The sequence below is a fragment of the Felis catus genome, chromosome B4, assembly GCF_018350175.1.
Source record: "Felis catus isolate Fca126 chromosome B4, F.catus_Fca126_mat1.0, whole genome shotgun sequence".
NCBI classification, from domain to species: domain Eukaryota; kingdom Metazoa; phylum Chordata; class Mammalia; order Carnivora; family Felidae; genus Felis; species Felis catus.
The window spans coordinates 100,325,969-100,339,469 of NC_058374.1; the positions used below are offsets into that span (position 1 = coordinate 100,325,969).

Consider the following 13,501-nt stretch of genomic DNA (forward strand, 5'->3'; position numbering starts at 1 on the left):
CTTGTTTCACTATTTTTTGTTACTGTTCTCATTCTCTTTGGAAATTTCTGGATGTGTGAATGAATTTAAGATGATAGTACAACAGTAGGAGAAATAGAAGTTGACTTTTCTTCTTCTTCCCTATTCTCTTCAGACCTTTGTCATTATTGAAATTAAACTGAGAGGTTTCTGGCAATTTAGTATTCTAGTAGGATGTTTTGTAGTAATAAGTATTACTAATAAAACAAAGATATGAAATAACCGACAAACTTGATAGCCTCTGATCCAGCAGGTGCTGAAATACCTACTTTTTGATGTACTTTAATATAAGCCAAAACACAAGCAAAAATAGAATTTATAGAATAAGATGAGTAAATACTCTTACTGATTGTACCTTGAATGGGAGAGCATAAGTAATATGTAATGATTTAGATTCTTTTAGTATTTGACTTTGCCTGATGTCAAAACAATGTTAGTGAACTAATTGTTCAGTCAGTTTATTTTTATGGGAGTGCTTTAAAAGTTTTTTAAATATGAATTTCTTCTACTTATCAGGGTGAATCAGCACTTGATTTGGCAAAGCAGAGAAAGAACGTGTGGATGATCAACCATTTGCAAGAGGCGAGACAGGCAAAAGGATATGACAATCCGTCCTTCCTTAGAAAGCTCAAAGCTGATAAGGTAAATTCATGACTGAAGTTTATCAGTATATAATCTTTTTAAGTAAAATTCATAGGCATGCCTTCTTACCTGAGCATTTATAGTTTTTAATTTTGCCATTGACCAGTGTGGCTAATTTGTCAATGATCAAAGGTGAATAGCATTAAGCCTTGAGTACCATTTTATTTTAGGCTGTTCTGGTGGTAATACTATTTACTTAAAGTTAATGTTGATCTATGTGTTATCACAACAGAATGACAAGTTTTGGACAAAGGGAAATGTAAAAGCATGCCTCATTTATTTATAGTTCAGACTTCCTTAATGCATTGAAAATTCATTGGTCCATTACTTAGACATGAGAAGAGTTAGATTTATAGTTTATAAACTTGCCTTTTTCCAACCCCACAGTTGAGAATAATGAGCAATTTTTGCATGTTGTATTACCTCTTTCATTTTACTACTAGATATGATATAGAGAATGGTTATTTTTTTATTTTCTTTGATTTTGCTCTGTCCTCTAGGATTTAGAGTTTTTCTCAACATAGCAAACAAAGGCTGATGTCTCATAATAACTAAGCTTGTAACAAAAGAGTCTTATATTACTTTGGAAAGTCCCATAATCTTTATGCTTTCATTTGTTTAGTGTAAATATTATAAAGGATTTTTAAAAAATACATTGTCAGATGAAAATGACTTTGTAAATTCTAGATGTTTATTAATATATAGTTACTTATTATAGCAATAATGAACTAGATGCCAGGTTTATGTGTTTGGATGTGATTTCTTTTTTAATTTTATTAAAAAGATGTATTTACTTATTTATTTATTTTTAATTTATTTTTTTAATTTACATCCAAGTTAGCATATAGTGCAACAACGATTTCAGGAGTAGATTCCTTAATGCTCCTTACCCATATAGCCCATACCTCCTCCCATAACCCCTCCAGCAACTCTTTGTTTTTTCTCTATATTTAAGAGTCTCTTATATGTTTTGTCCCCCCCCCCCCGTTTTTATATTATTTTTGCTTCCCTTCCCTTATGTTCATCTATTTTGTATCTTAAAGTCCTCATATGAGTGAAGTCATATATATGTTTTTCTCTAATTTTGCTTAGCGTAATACCCTCTGGTTCCATCCATGTAGTTGTAAATGGCAAAATTTCCTTCTCTTTTGATTGCCAAGTAATACTCCATTTGTGTGTGTGTGTGTGTGTGTGTGTGCGTGTGTGTGTGTGCGTGTATATACATATATATATATGTATATACATATATATATATGTATATACACATATATATATATGTATATACACATACACATATACATATATACCACATCTTTATCCATTCATCCATTGATGGACATTTGGGCTCTTTCCATACTTTGGCTATTGTTGATAGAGCTGTTATAAAGGTTGGGGTGCATGTGCTCCTTCGAAACAGCACACCTGTATCCTTTAGATAAATACCTCAGTAGTGCAATTGCTGGGTTGTAGAGTAGTTCTATTTTTAATTTTTTGAGGAACCTCCATCCTGTTTTCCAGAGTGGCAGCACCAGTTTGCATTCCCACCAGCGATGCAAAAGAGATCCTCTTTCTCTGCATCCTCACCCACATCTGTTGTTGCCTGAGTTGTTAATGTTAGCCATTCTGACAGTTATGAGGTGATATCTCACTGTAGTTTTGATTTGTATTTCCCTGATAGTGATGGTGAGCATTTTTTCGTGTGTCACTTGGCCATATGGATGTCTTTTTTGGAGAAGTGTCTATTCATGTCTTTTGCCCATTTCTTCATTGGATTATTTGTTTTTTGGGTGTTGAGTTTGAAAGTTCTTTATAGATTTTGGATTACTAACCCTTTATCTGATATGTTGTTTGCATATATCTGCTCCCATTCTGTCGGTTGCCTTTTAGTTTTGCTGATTGTTTCCTTCCCAGTGCAGAAGCTTTTTATTTTGATGAGGTCCTTCCCAATAGTTCCTTTTTGCTTTTGTTTCCCTTGCTTCCGGAGATATGTTGAGTAAGAAGTTACTGTGGCCAACGTCAAAGAGATTTTTGCCTGCTTTCTCCTCAAGGATTTTGATGGCTTCCTGTCTTACATTTAGGTTTTTCATCCATTTTGAGTTTATTTTTGTGTAAATTTTTTTCAATGTTTGTTTATTTTTAAGAGAGAGAGAGACAGAGTGCAAGCGGGGAAGGGGCAGAGAGAGGGGAGACACAGAATCTGGAGCAGGCTCCAGGCTCTGAGCTGTCAGCACAGAGCATGATGCAGGGCTTGAACCCACTGATCGCAAGATCATGACCTGAGCTGAAGTGAGACACTTAACCTTCTCAGCCACCCAGGCGCCCCTAATTTCTTTCAAAAAAGAGAGAACAGTTTAGCACAGTTTTATTAATGTTTGTATATTACTGGGATCAGTTCAGAAATTGAGTATTCCTGTTTTTGTTTTTGTTGGTTTTTTTTTTTGCATTAGTATTTGTAAATACACTACATTTTTAAAAAAGATTACTCAATAAAAATATATGATGGTTGAGGGCTTTGTGAAACGAAGTATTTGTAATTATGTAGATTGTTGTCTTTTCCTCCTATTAGAAATATTTAAGTCATAAACATGACTTGATTTGCTGTTCTGTACAGTATGTTCTGTATTTAAACAAGAAACAGTGGCATGTAGGATTCAGTAGTATTTTTCTAAAAATAAGTCATCCCAAAGGGGGAAAAATATTTTTGGACACTGCTAGTAGATTAGATAGATGTAGAGAAAACCTTGATTTCAGAAAACTGTTTTAAAAGTTGTTGGATTTTTTAATATATTTTTTAATGTTTATTTTTTTTGAGAGAGAGAAAGAGCGTGTGCATGCATGAGTGAGGAAGGGGCAGAGAGAGAGAGAGAGAGAGAGGGAGACATAGAATCCAGAGCAGCTCCAGGTTCTGAGCTGTCAGCACAGAGCCTGACATAGGGCTTGAACCCACAGACTGTGAGATCATGACCTGAGCCAAAGTTGGCCATTTAACCAACTGAGCCACCCAGGTACCCCAAGAGTTCTTGGATTTTTAAGGTTAAAAAGTTTTAGTTAGGCAGATTTATGGCTAAATAAATGCTTAACAATAAGTTAGAGGGAAATCTCTATTATTTCTCAACACTTAAAAACCCATGATCCCTTTTGTTAACAATGGTAATCTCACATATTGTCCTCTTTAATATTGTTTATTGATATATATGAAAATAAATCTTGGAAGATGGAGTAGATATTCTTTTCTCATACTTCCCCACTAAGTATAACTGCAAAACCTGGACATTATGTACAAAATATTTAAATGTAGGAAGATTCTGGGAGATGGAGAGAAAAAGTCAGAGTGGTTAGGGAGCTCAGGACCTGAAGAATGACATAGTGGTTAGTTTCCTGTGTTTTGTTTTATTTTGTTTCATTTTTTTTTTTTTTTTTGCCTCAAATATCCCAAAAGTGGAGCTGACAAAGCCAACAACCTAGAATCACAAATGAATGCAAAGTCTCTAGCAAAATCCTCCTGTTTAGCCAAAGAACCACAAAAGAGGCAGCTTAACAAGATAGAGATTTTTAGAAAATAAATTTCTGCCACAGCTAAATATTGCAAAAAAACTGTGGCTCCATCCCAAATCATACCAGCAAAGGCCACCAGACTTCCACCCTTACCAGGCTGTAATGAGGTGTCCTATCTTATCTCCTGGGATGGTGTCAGAGAAGGCTAAATAAAGATTTGGCACTTTCATCCCCACTGGTCGTTAATGAGGTCCCATCCCCTGCTCTATCAGGGAAGACCACAGAGGAAACAATAATGAGGCACTTCTAACCCTCCCAGCCAGGGAGGTATAAGTAGAGGTATAGTGAGAGTTGAAAGTTCCACCTTTGCCCAACAGTAATTAGGAGCCCCCCCTTCTCGGGTGTCAGTGGAGTTCAAGTTGAGATCTGAGCTTCATTCACATCACCTGGCAGTATTGGGAAGGTGCATCACTCCCTCCTTCTGCCATGCTGCATCAGAGGAATCCATCTAAAAGAAAAGGTTTAATAAGATCCAGTGTCTGATAATACCCAAAATCCAAAATGTCCAGATTTCAAAGGAAAATCATTCATCATACCAATAACCAAGAAGATCTGAAACTGATAAAAAGAGAATCAAGTTAGGTACCAACAACATGATGACAGAGATGTTAGAATTATCTGACACAGTATTTTAAAACAGCCATTAAAAAAGACTTCAGTGAATAATTATGAACATGCTTGAAACAAAGGAAAAATAGTCTCAGCAAAGAAATAGAAATATAGAAATAGAATATACAGAAGAACCAAATGGAAATTTTAAAACTGAAAATTGCAATAACCAAATGTACAAAACTCAGTGAATGGGCTCAACAGCAGAATAGAGGGGACAGAGGAAAGAATCTGTGACCTTGAAGATAGAACAATAAAAATTACACATTCTGAATGACAAAAGGGAATAAATTGAAAAAAATGAACAGAGCCTAAGGAACCTGTGGTTATAACAGAGTATCTGATATTGATATGTTTGGTGTCCCAGAAGAAGAAGAGCAGGAGGGTGGAACTAAAAAAGTACTCAAAAGATATGATGGCCCATAAAACCCCCAAATTTGTCAAAAGACAGACCTACAGAATAAGAACTGGAACATACCCTAAACAGAATAAACTCAAAGAAATCCTGCCTGAACACATCATAGTCAAAATTCTGGAAACAAAAGACCAAAAAATAAAATTCTTGAAATCCCCTTACCAGCAGGGGTGAAACAGTTCAGATGACCCTGGAATTCTTATCAGAAACCATAGAGGCCAGAAGAAACTGGCACACATTTTTCATGTGCTGAATGGAAAGAACTGTCAACCCGCAATCCAGTATCCAGTAAAAATATCTTTCAGGAATGAAGGAGAAATCATCACCTTCCTCAGATAAAGGAAAACTAAGAAAATTTGTTACCAGCAGACCTACCCTAGAAGAATGGCTAAGAGAAGTTCTTTAAACAGAAAGGAAATGAAAAAAAAATTAGAAAAAAAAAAAAGAAATGATAAAAGATCTTGCAACATAAGATCATGATAAGCCAAATTATGGGTAAATACCATGGACTTCTCATCTTATACCTTCTAAATTATGTTTGATGATGGAGCAAAAATTATAATACTGCTTGATGTGTCTCTAAATTTTTTTTTTCAACGTTTTTTATTTATTTTGGGGACAGAGAGAGACAGAGCATGAACGGGGGAGGGGCAGAGAGAGAGGGAGACACAGAATCGGAAACAGGCTCCAGGCTCCGAGCCATCAGCCCAGAGCCTGACGCGGGGCTCGAACTCACGGACCGCGAGATCGTGACCTGGCTGAAGTCGGACGCTCAACCGACTGCGCCACCCAGGCGCCCCTTGATGTGTCTCTAAATGTGGGTAAAGAACATATGTGAGACAATTTATTTATTTATTTATTTTTAACGTTTATTTATTTTTGAGACAGAGAGAGACAGAGCATGAACGGGGGAGGGTCAGAGAGAGGGAGACACAGAATCCGAAACAGGCTCCAGGCTCCGAGCTGTCAGCACAGAGCCCGACGCGGGGCTCGAACTCATGGACCGTGAGATCATGACCTGAGCTGAAGTCGGCCGCTTAACCGACTGAGCCACCCAGGCGCCCCAATGTGAGACAATTTATAATATAATCAGGGGTGGGTAGAGAGGCATAAAGGCAAGTAAAGTTTCCACACTTCTCTTGAACTGGTAAAATGATGGCACCAGTATATACTAGGATAAGTTATGTTTATATAATACTTAGAGTAACTACTAAAAAAGCTATACAAAGAGATAAACTGAAAAACACTATAGATGAATCAAAATAGAATTCTAAAAAGCTTTCCAGTAACCCACAAGAAGGCAGGAAAAAGAAAACAGAGAAACCATAGAGAAGAAGTAGAAAACAAAAAATAAAATTATAGACGTAAACTCTAGCATATCAGTAATCTCATTACATTAAAATATTCTAATATACCAAGTAAAAGACACACATTGGCTTTCTGTATTATAAAACATGACCCAACTATGTACTGTCTATAAGAAACTCACTTCACATGTAACAATAATTGGCAAGTTGTTTATATAGGCAGAATGGAAATGATATATGTTACCCTGATATCAAAATCACACAATGGCACTACAAAAAAAAAAAAAAAAAAAAAAAGAACTATAAACCAATATCCCTGATGAATATACAGTTGACCCTTGAACAACATGGGTTTAACTGTGTATGTCCACTTAGATTTTTTTTTTGATATAGTACTGTAATGTATTTTCTCTTCCCTAATGATTTTCTTAGTGATATTTCCTTTTCCCTACTTTACTGTAAGAATACAGTGTATATATAATACATATAACATACAAAATATGTTTAGCCAACTGTTTATGTTACTTGGTAAGACTTCTGGTCAAAATAAAAGGCTGTTGTTAAGTTTTGGGGGAGTCAGATGTTATATGCAGATTTTTTATTGCATGGGGTTTGGTACCCCTAACCCCTCCATTATTCAGGGTTTAACAGTATACTCAAAAATTTTTAATAAAATGTTGACAAATAGAGGTCATCATTACATAAGAGGACTTATGTACCGTGACCAAATTGGGTGTATTATAGGAATGCAAGGCTCATTTATTTATTTAAAACAATTTTTTCAATGTTTATTTATTTTTGAGAGAGAGAGACAGAGTGAGAGCAGGGAAGGGGCAGAGAGGGAGGGAGATACAGAATCCAAAGCAGGCTCCAGGCTCTGAGCAGTCAGCACAGAGCCCAACGTGGGGCTTGAACTCATGGACCGCGAGATCATGATTTAAGCTAAAGTCGGACACTTAACTGACTGAAGCACCCAGGTGTCCCTGCAAGGCTCATTTAATATTCAAAATTATTCAGTGTAGTATACCATATTAACAAAGAATAAAAATCTCATAATTATATCCATGCAGAAAAAGCATTTGATAAAGTCAATGTCTGTTTATGGTAACACTCTCAAGAGAACTACAAATAGAGGAAAATTTCCTGAACTTTATAAAGGACATTTCTAAAACCTTCAGCTAATATCATACTTAATTGTGAAAGACTGATTTCCCAGTAAGATCAAGGACAAGGCAAGGATATCCCTCTTACTGTTTTTATTCAACTTAGGGCTGGAAATTCTAGCTAGTGAAATAAAGCAAGAAAAGGAAATTAAAAGGCATATAGTTCGGAAAAAGGAAAAAAAAATTGCCCTATTTGTGGTTGACATGACTGTCAGTATAGAAAATCCCAAGGAATCTGTAAAGTAAACCCCTAGAACTAATAAATGAATTTAGTGAGTCACAGGATATAATCTATTTTATTTTTAAAAACTTTTTTAATGTTTATTTGTTTTTGAGAGAGAAAGACAGAGCATAAACGAGGGAGGGTCAGAGAGAGGGGGACACAGAATCCGAAGCAGGCTCCAGGCTCTGAGCTGTCAGCACAGAGCCCAACGCGGGGCTCGAACTCACGGACTGAGATCATGACCTGAGCTGAAGTCAGATACTTAACCAACTGAGCCATCCACGTGCCCCCTATTTTATTCTATATACTGTAATAAACATGCAGACACCAACATTAATACAGTATTACTAGAATTGCACAAAACAATTGGGTACTTAAGTGTAAATCTAACCACACACGTAAAATAACTATATACTGAAAGTTTTTTTAAATGCCAATGAAAGAAATCAAAGGTGATCTAAATAAATGGAGAGATATACTGTGTTCTTAAAATGGGGGGTGTCTGGGTAGCTGAGTTGGTTAAGTGTCCGACTCTTGACCTCAGCTCAGGTCTTGATCTCAGGGGTCATGAGTTCAAGCCCTGTGTTGCGCTTTGTGCTGGATGGGAAACCTATTTAAAAAAAATATGTAAATTTTTAAGTAGTAAATATGTCACTTGTGCCCAAATTGTTATACAAATTTCAAGTAATTAAAAAATTCCAGCAAGATTTTTTTTTCTGTATGGCCAAGATTATTCTATACAGAAAGGCAATAGATCTAGGATAGCTAAGACAATTTTGAACAAAAAGAATCATTCTGTGCAATTTTAAGACCTGCTATATATCTATAGTAATCAGGACTGTGTGGTATGCTTAGAGGAACAAATTTCTAGATCAGTGAAAGAGAATAGAGATCCCAGAAATAGAACCACAGAGATATATATGCCCATCGACTTGATAGAAGTGCAAAAACAATTCAGTGGAGAAAATAAAACCTTTCCAACAAATGATGCTAGAGCATTTGGACCTGTATAAACAAAAAAATAAAATAAACCTCTACTCAGACTTCACATTGTATAAAAAAGTTAACTCAAGGAGCTCCTGGGTGGCTCAGTCAGTTAAGCGTCCGCCTTCGGTTCAGGTCATGATCTCACGGTCCATGAGTTCGAGCCCCACGTTGGGCTCTGTGTTGACAGCTCAGAGCCTGGAGCCTGCTTCACATTCTTTGTCTTCCTTTTTCTCTGCCCCTCCCCTGCTGATGCTCTGTCTCTCTCAAAAACAAAGATTAAAAAAAATTTTTTTTCAAAAAAAAAGTTAACTCAAAATGGTTCACAGACTTAAATGTAAAATGCAAAACTATAAAACTTTAGGGCTATGCAAGGAGTTAGACTTCACATGAGAAGTATGATCCATGAAAGTAAAAATTGATCAGTTGGACTTAATTAAAATGAAAAGCTTTTGTCCTATGAAAGACCCTGTTAATTAGGATGAAAAGACAGACTACAGACTAGGAGAAAATATTTGCTAGCCATATATCCAACAAAGGACTAGTTTGCAGAATCTATAAAGAATTTTCACAACAATGAAGAAATCAATCCAATTAGAAAGTGGATTAAAGGCAAAAAGATATTTCACCAAAGAAGATATAAAAATGGCAGATAAACACATGAAAAGATGTTCAGTATTATTAGTCATTAGGGAAATGCAAATTAAAACCACAATGACTTACTATCATATACCTATCAGAATAACCAAAGAAGTTGCAGCAACACCAAATGCTGGTGAGGGTACAGAGAGATTACTCCACATGATTCCTACATTGCTGGTGGGAATGTAAAACAATACAGTACTCTGGAGAACAGTTTGAGAGTTTCTTTTTTAAAAACTTAATATGCATTTACCGTACAACCCAGAAGCTGTACCGTTATGTACACAAAATCCTGTACATAAATGTTTATCGCAGTTCTATTCATAATAGCCCCAAACTGGAAACAACCCCAGAGTCCTTCAGTGGATGAATGGTTAAACTGTGATACATTCATACCATGGAATGTTCTTTAATAATAAAAAGAAGTGAACTAAGGATATATGCAATAACATGGATCAATGTCTAGACAATTATGTTGAATAAAAAAGCCAATCCCATAAGGTTACATACTGTATCATTCCAATTATATAAAATTCTTGAAATGACAAAATTATAGAAATGTAGAATAGATTAGTGGTTGCCAGAGGTTAATATACAGGTGAAGGTAGAGTAGGAGGGAAGTTGCTCTAAAAGGACAACATGAGCAGTCCTTGTAGTGATGGAAATATTCTGCATCTTAACTGCATCAATGTCAACATCATGATTATGATATTGTACAAAATATTGTACTATATTTTGCAAAATGTTAGTCTTTGGGGGAACCTGGGTAAAGGGTACTTGGGCTCTGTGTTATTTATTACAACTGCATGTGAACCTATAGTTGTTTCAAAATTAAGTTTAATACAAAAATGGCTAACTGAATTACAGACTGTAGCGGGTAGATACACAGGTATTCACCATAAAATTCTTTCAAACTTACTATATATTTGAAAGTTTCCATAATAAAATTCAAGAGAAAATAGATTTTTCATATCTACAAAAGCAGCACATCACCATTACATCTTTTTTTTTTTTTTTTTTTAAATATCTTTACAGTATCATAAATAACATGGTAAGTAACATTTTGGAAAAGAAAAAGAAAATTCTGGAAACCCCACACATGGATATTTATCCAAGTGAAATGAATTTACATTCATGCAGAAATCTGTATGCAAATGTTTATAATGGCTTTATTCACAGTCCTCAAATTTGGAAACAACCTTTATCCTTGAGCTGGAGATGGATAAGTAAACTGTAATACATCCTATAATGGAATACTACTCAGCATTAATAAGGAACAAACTGCTGATACACACAACAACATGGGGGAGTGTCAAATGAATTGTTGAAGTGAAGGAAGCCAGACTTAAAAGAGTGCATCAGTATGATTCCATGTATACAACATTCCTGCAAAGGAAAAACTATAGGGGGAGAAATCAGATTAGTGTTTGTTAGGGGCTGGGTCTGGGGGCATAGGTATTTCAGGACTTGATAGAACTGTTCTGTGTCTTAATTTTCATGCTGACATAACTGTGTATATTAATCTAACTTCAGAGTACCCAAGAGAGGGTGAATTTTACTGTATGTAAATTGTATCTTTATTTTTAATGAAAAAAATGTAGCTATTGCTGAGGGAGAATGAGTACCTTAAATCAAGGCAAGTTACAGATAATTTTAGAAAATACTTCTTTAAATAACACATCTACTTTCTCTGCCACCAACACCCACCCACACTTAACCATACACCCTGTCCTCCCTAGTTATAAATATTCCCTAATGTCTTTTTATTTTATTTTATTTTATTTTATTTTATTTTATTTTATTTTATTTTATTTTATTTTTTTGAGAGAGAGTGAAAGTATGAATGGGGAAGGGGATAGAAGGAGAGAGAGAATCTTAAGCAGGCTCCACATGCAGCATGGAGTCTGACACAGGGCTAGATCCCACGACCTTGGGATCATGACCTGAGCCAGTATCAAGAGTCAGGCGCTCAACCGACTAAGCCACCCAGGCACCCCTTCTCTAATGTCCTGATATAAAATCCATCTGTGTTAGAGATGAAATAACAAATCAGAAGGGTTATTTTACTACAGCATAAAATTAAAACTCTGAAGTTAAGTTTGTTATTCAAGCTAAAATTGCACACACTATTTAGAAAATGAATTACAGTGGCTAAATTGGGAAAGATATGGCCATTTATTTATATGAAAAAGTATTTATTTCATTAGAGGCCAACAGTATAAACAGGGTGCTACAAAAAATGTAATATCTTAGCTTTCAAAAAGGTAAATAGTGAGGAAAGTAATGTTTGTACTTTGACCTTTATTAAATCACAGCTGGAATATCTTAAATTGTTTTGTCACTTAAGGTTACTCCAGAGACTTGATAGCTGCCTATCAACTGTGGTATGTGTTACAAGGAAATAGGTTTTATACTTAGAAGTAGGGACTTTGTAGCAATTAGACTAGTACAAAAATGAAATGGAACTACCTCCAAAGTATTAAGTGCTCTGGTTTGATCTGTGTTCAGGGGCACATACTCTTCCTTCTATGGACTCTGGGACTCTGTAGACTGATTTTGTTTTCTATTTCATTTTAAGGTTTTTCATTTTTAGGTCATTCAAAGTATCTTCTTCAGGCTAAGCATCGGCAGGATTCTTTATCTGTTGTAGCTCTTAGAACATCAAGTTATTCTAGTTGGTCTTATCTCTAGTTATCAGTGGCCTGTTAATGGGGTGGTGTCATCAAGAACTGTTTCTAGTTTATCCACATGTTGGCAAGCAGCAAATACTGCTGTCTTCTATTATCTGATATCTAGACCCACTCCTATAATTTATACTCTCATTTTCCACAATTTTAACTGCTTTTAAATTGTCTATAGAAGACTGAGACTAGCATCTTGAATAGTGCCTGCGCATAGTAAACATATTTGAATGAATGAATTTCACTTTCTGATGCATGTTTCCACGAAGATAACAGTGATTCACATTCAGATAACCTGAAACATGCAAACTTTCTGACTAATTGTTTTGTTTTGTTTTGTTTTTTCTGTGCAGGAATTCCGGCAGAAAGTAATGCTAGGAACTCCTTTCCTAGTTATTTGGCTGGTTGGGTTTATAGCAGACCTAAATATTGATTCTTGGCTCATTAAAGGGCTAATGTATGGTGGCGTTTGGGCTACAGTACAATTTCTTTCAAAGTAAGTGTGTTGTTTTTAGCTATGTTTTTATCTGTACATGAAAAGATATAATTTGGACGCTGCTTTGTAAAATTAATGTTTTGTATGTTTAGAATACTACCTTTATGTAATATATTTCATCTTAATTTAGTGTTAAAGAATTTTGGCAGATTTATATCTGAAATCTTTAAAATTTTTAATGTTGAAATGTTGAAATTCTAGAGGTATATTCAATGACAAACTCTAACATATAATTTTTAAGTGTAAGATACAATTTAAAAACATTTCAGTAGAAGTAGATTGAGTTCGTTGACCTCTAACTAATATACATATTGCTTATTTCTAGGTAATTATAGCTTTAGCTTACCTTTTCATAGGAGTTATATTTTCTTTGGTCATAAGCAATATGCAAGAAGGAGGTTTGATTTTAGTAGTAAGGTACAGTCTGAGCATATGAAGTACGCTCAGCCTTTTTATTTTCTCCTCCCTCTTTTTTCTTTAAAACATTGTGATCTTTCCCTTTTTTTTTCTCCTTAGATATCTCATTTTCTAAAATTGCCTATTCAGCAAACCTAGGCAGTTGTCTATGATCTAGAACTTCCTACCTAATCTCCATTCCTTTAGTACTTTGTTTTCACCTGAATTTCCAACAAAAAAGAAAAAAAGAGTTCTGAAAATAATTCACATAGAGTATGTTAACTCTCAGGAATAGGCTTAATTCTAGGTAATTAATCTCGTTTTAGTGTTTCTAGGGGCTCCAAGGGGTCCTATAAATAGGAAGACTTCA

At 35.2% G+C, this 13,501-nt stretch overlaps 1 protein-coding gene across 7 annotated transcripts in view; it reads left to right on the forward strand.

Annotated features, from left to right (window-relative positions):
• ZDHHC17 (zinc finger DHHC-type palmitoyltransferase 17) overlaps nucleotides 1-13,501 on the forward strand; it is a 108,375-nt gene that overhangs the window by 55,025 nt on the left and 39,849 nt on the right. For all 7 annotated transcript variants that reach the window (XM_045062096.1, XM_019835254.2, XM_045062098.1 and 4 more), the window contains 2 exons: nucleotides 535-660; nucleotides 12,593-12,735. In XM_045062096.1, the coding sequence (XP_044918031.1) occupies nucleotides 535-660; nucleotides 12,593-12,735 (269 nt within the window). The remainder of the gene's footprint in view (nucleotides 1-534; nucleotides 661-12,592; nucleotides 12,736-13,501) is intronic.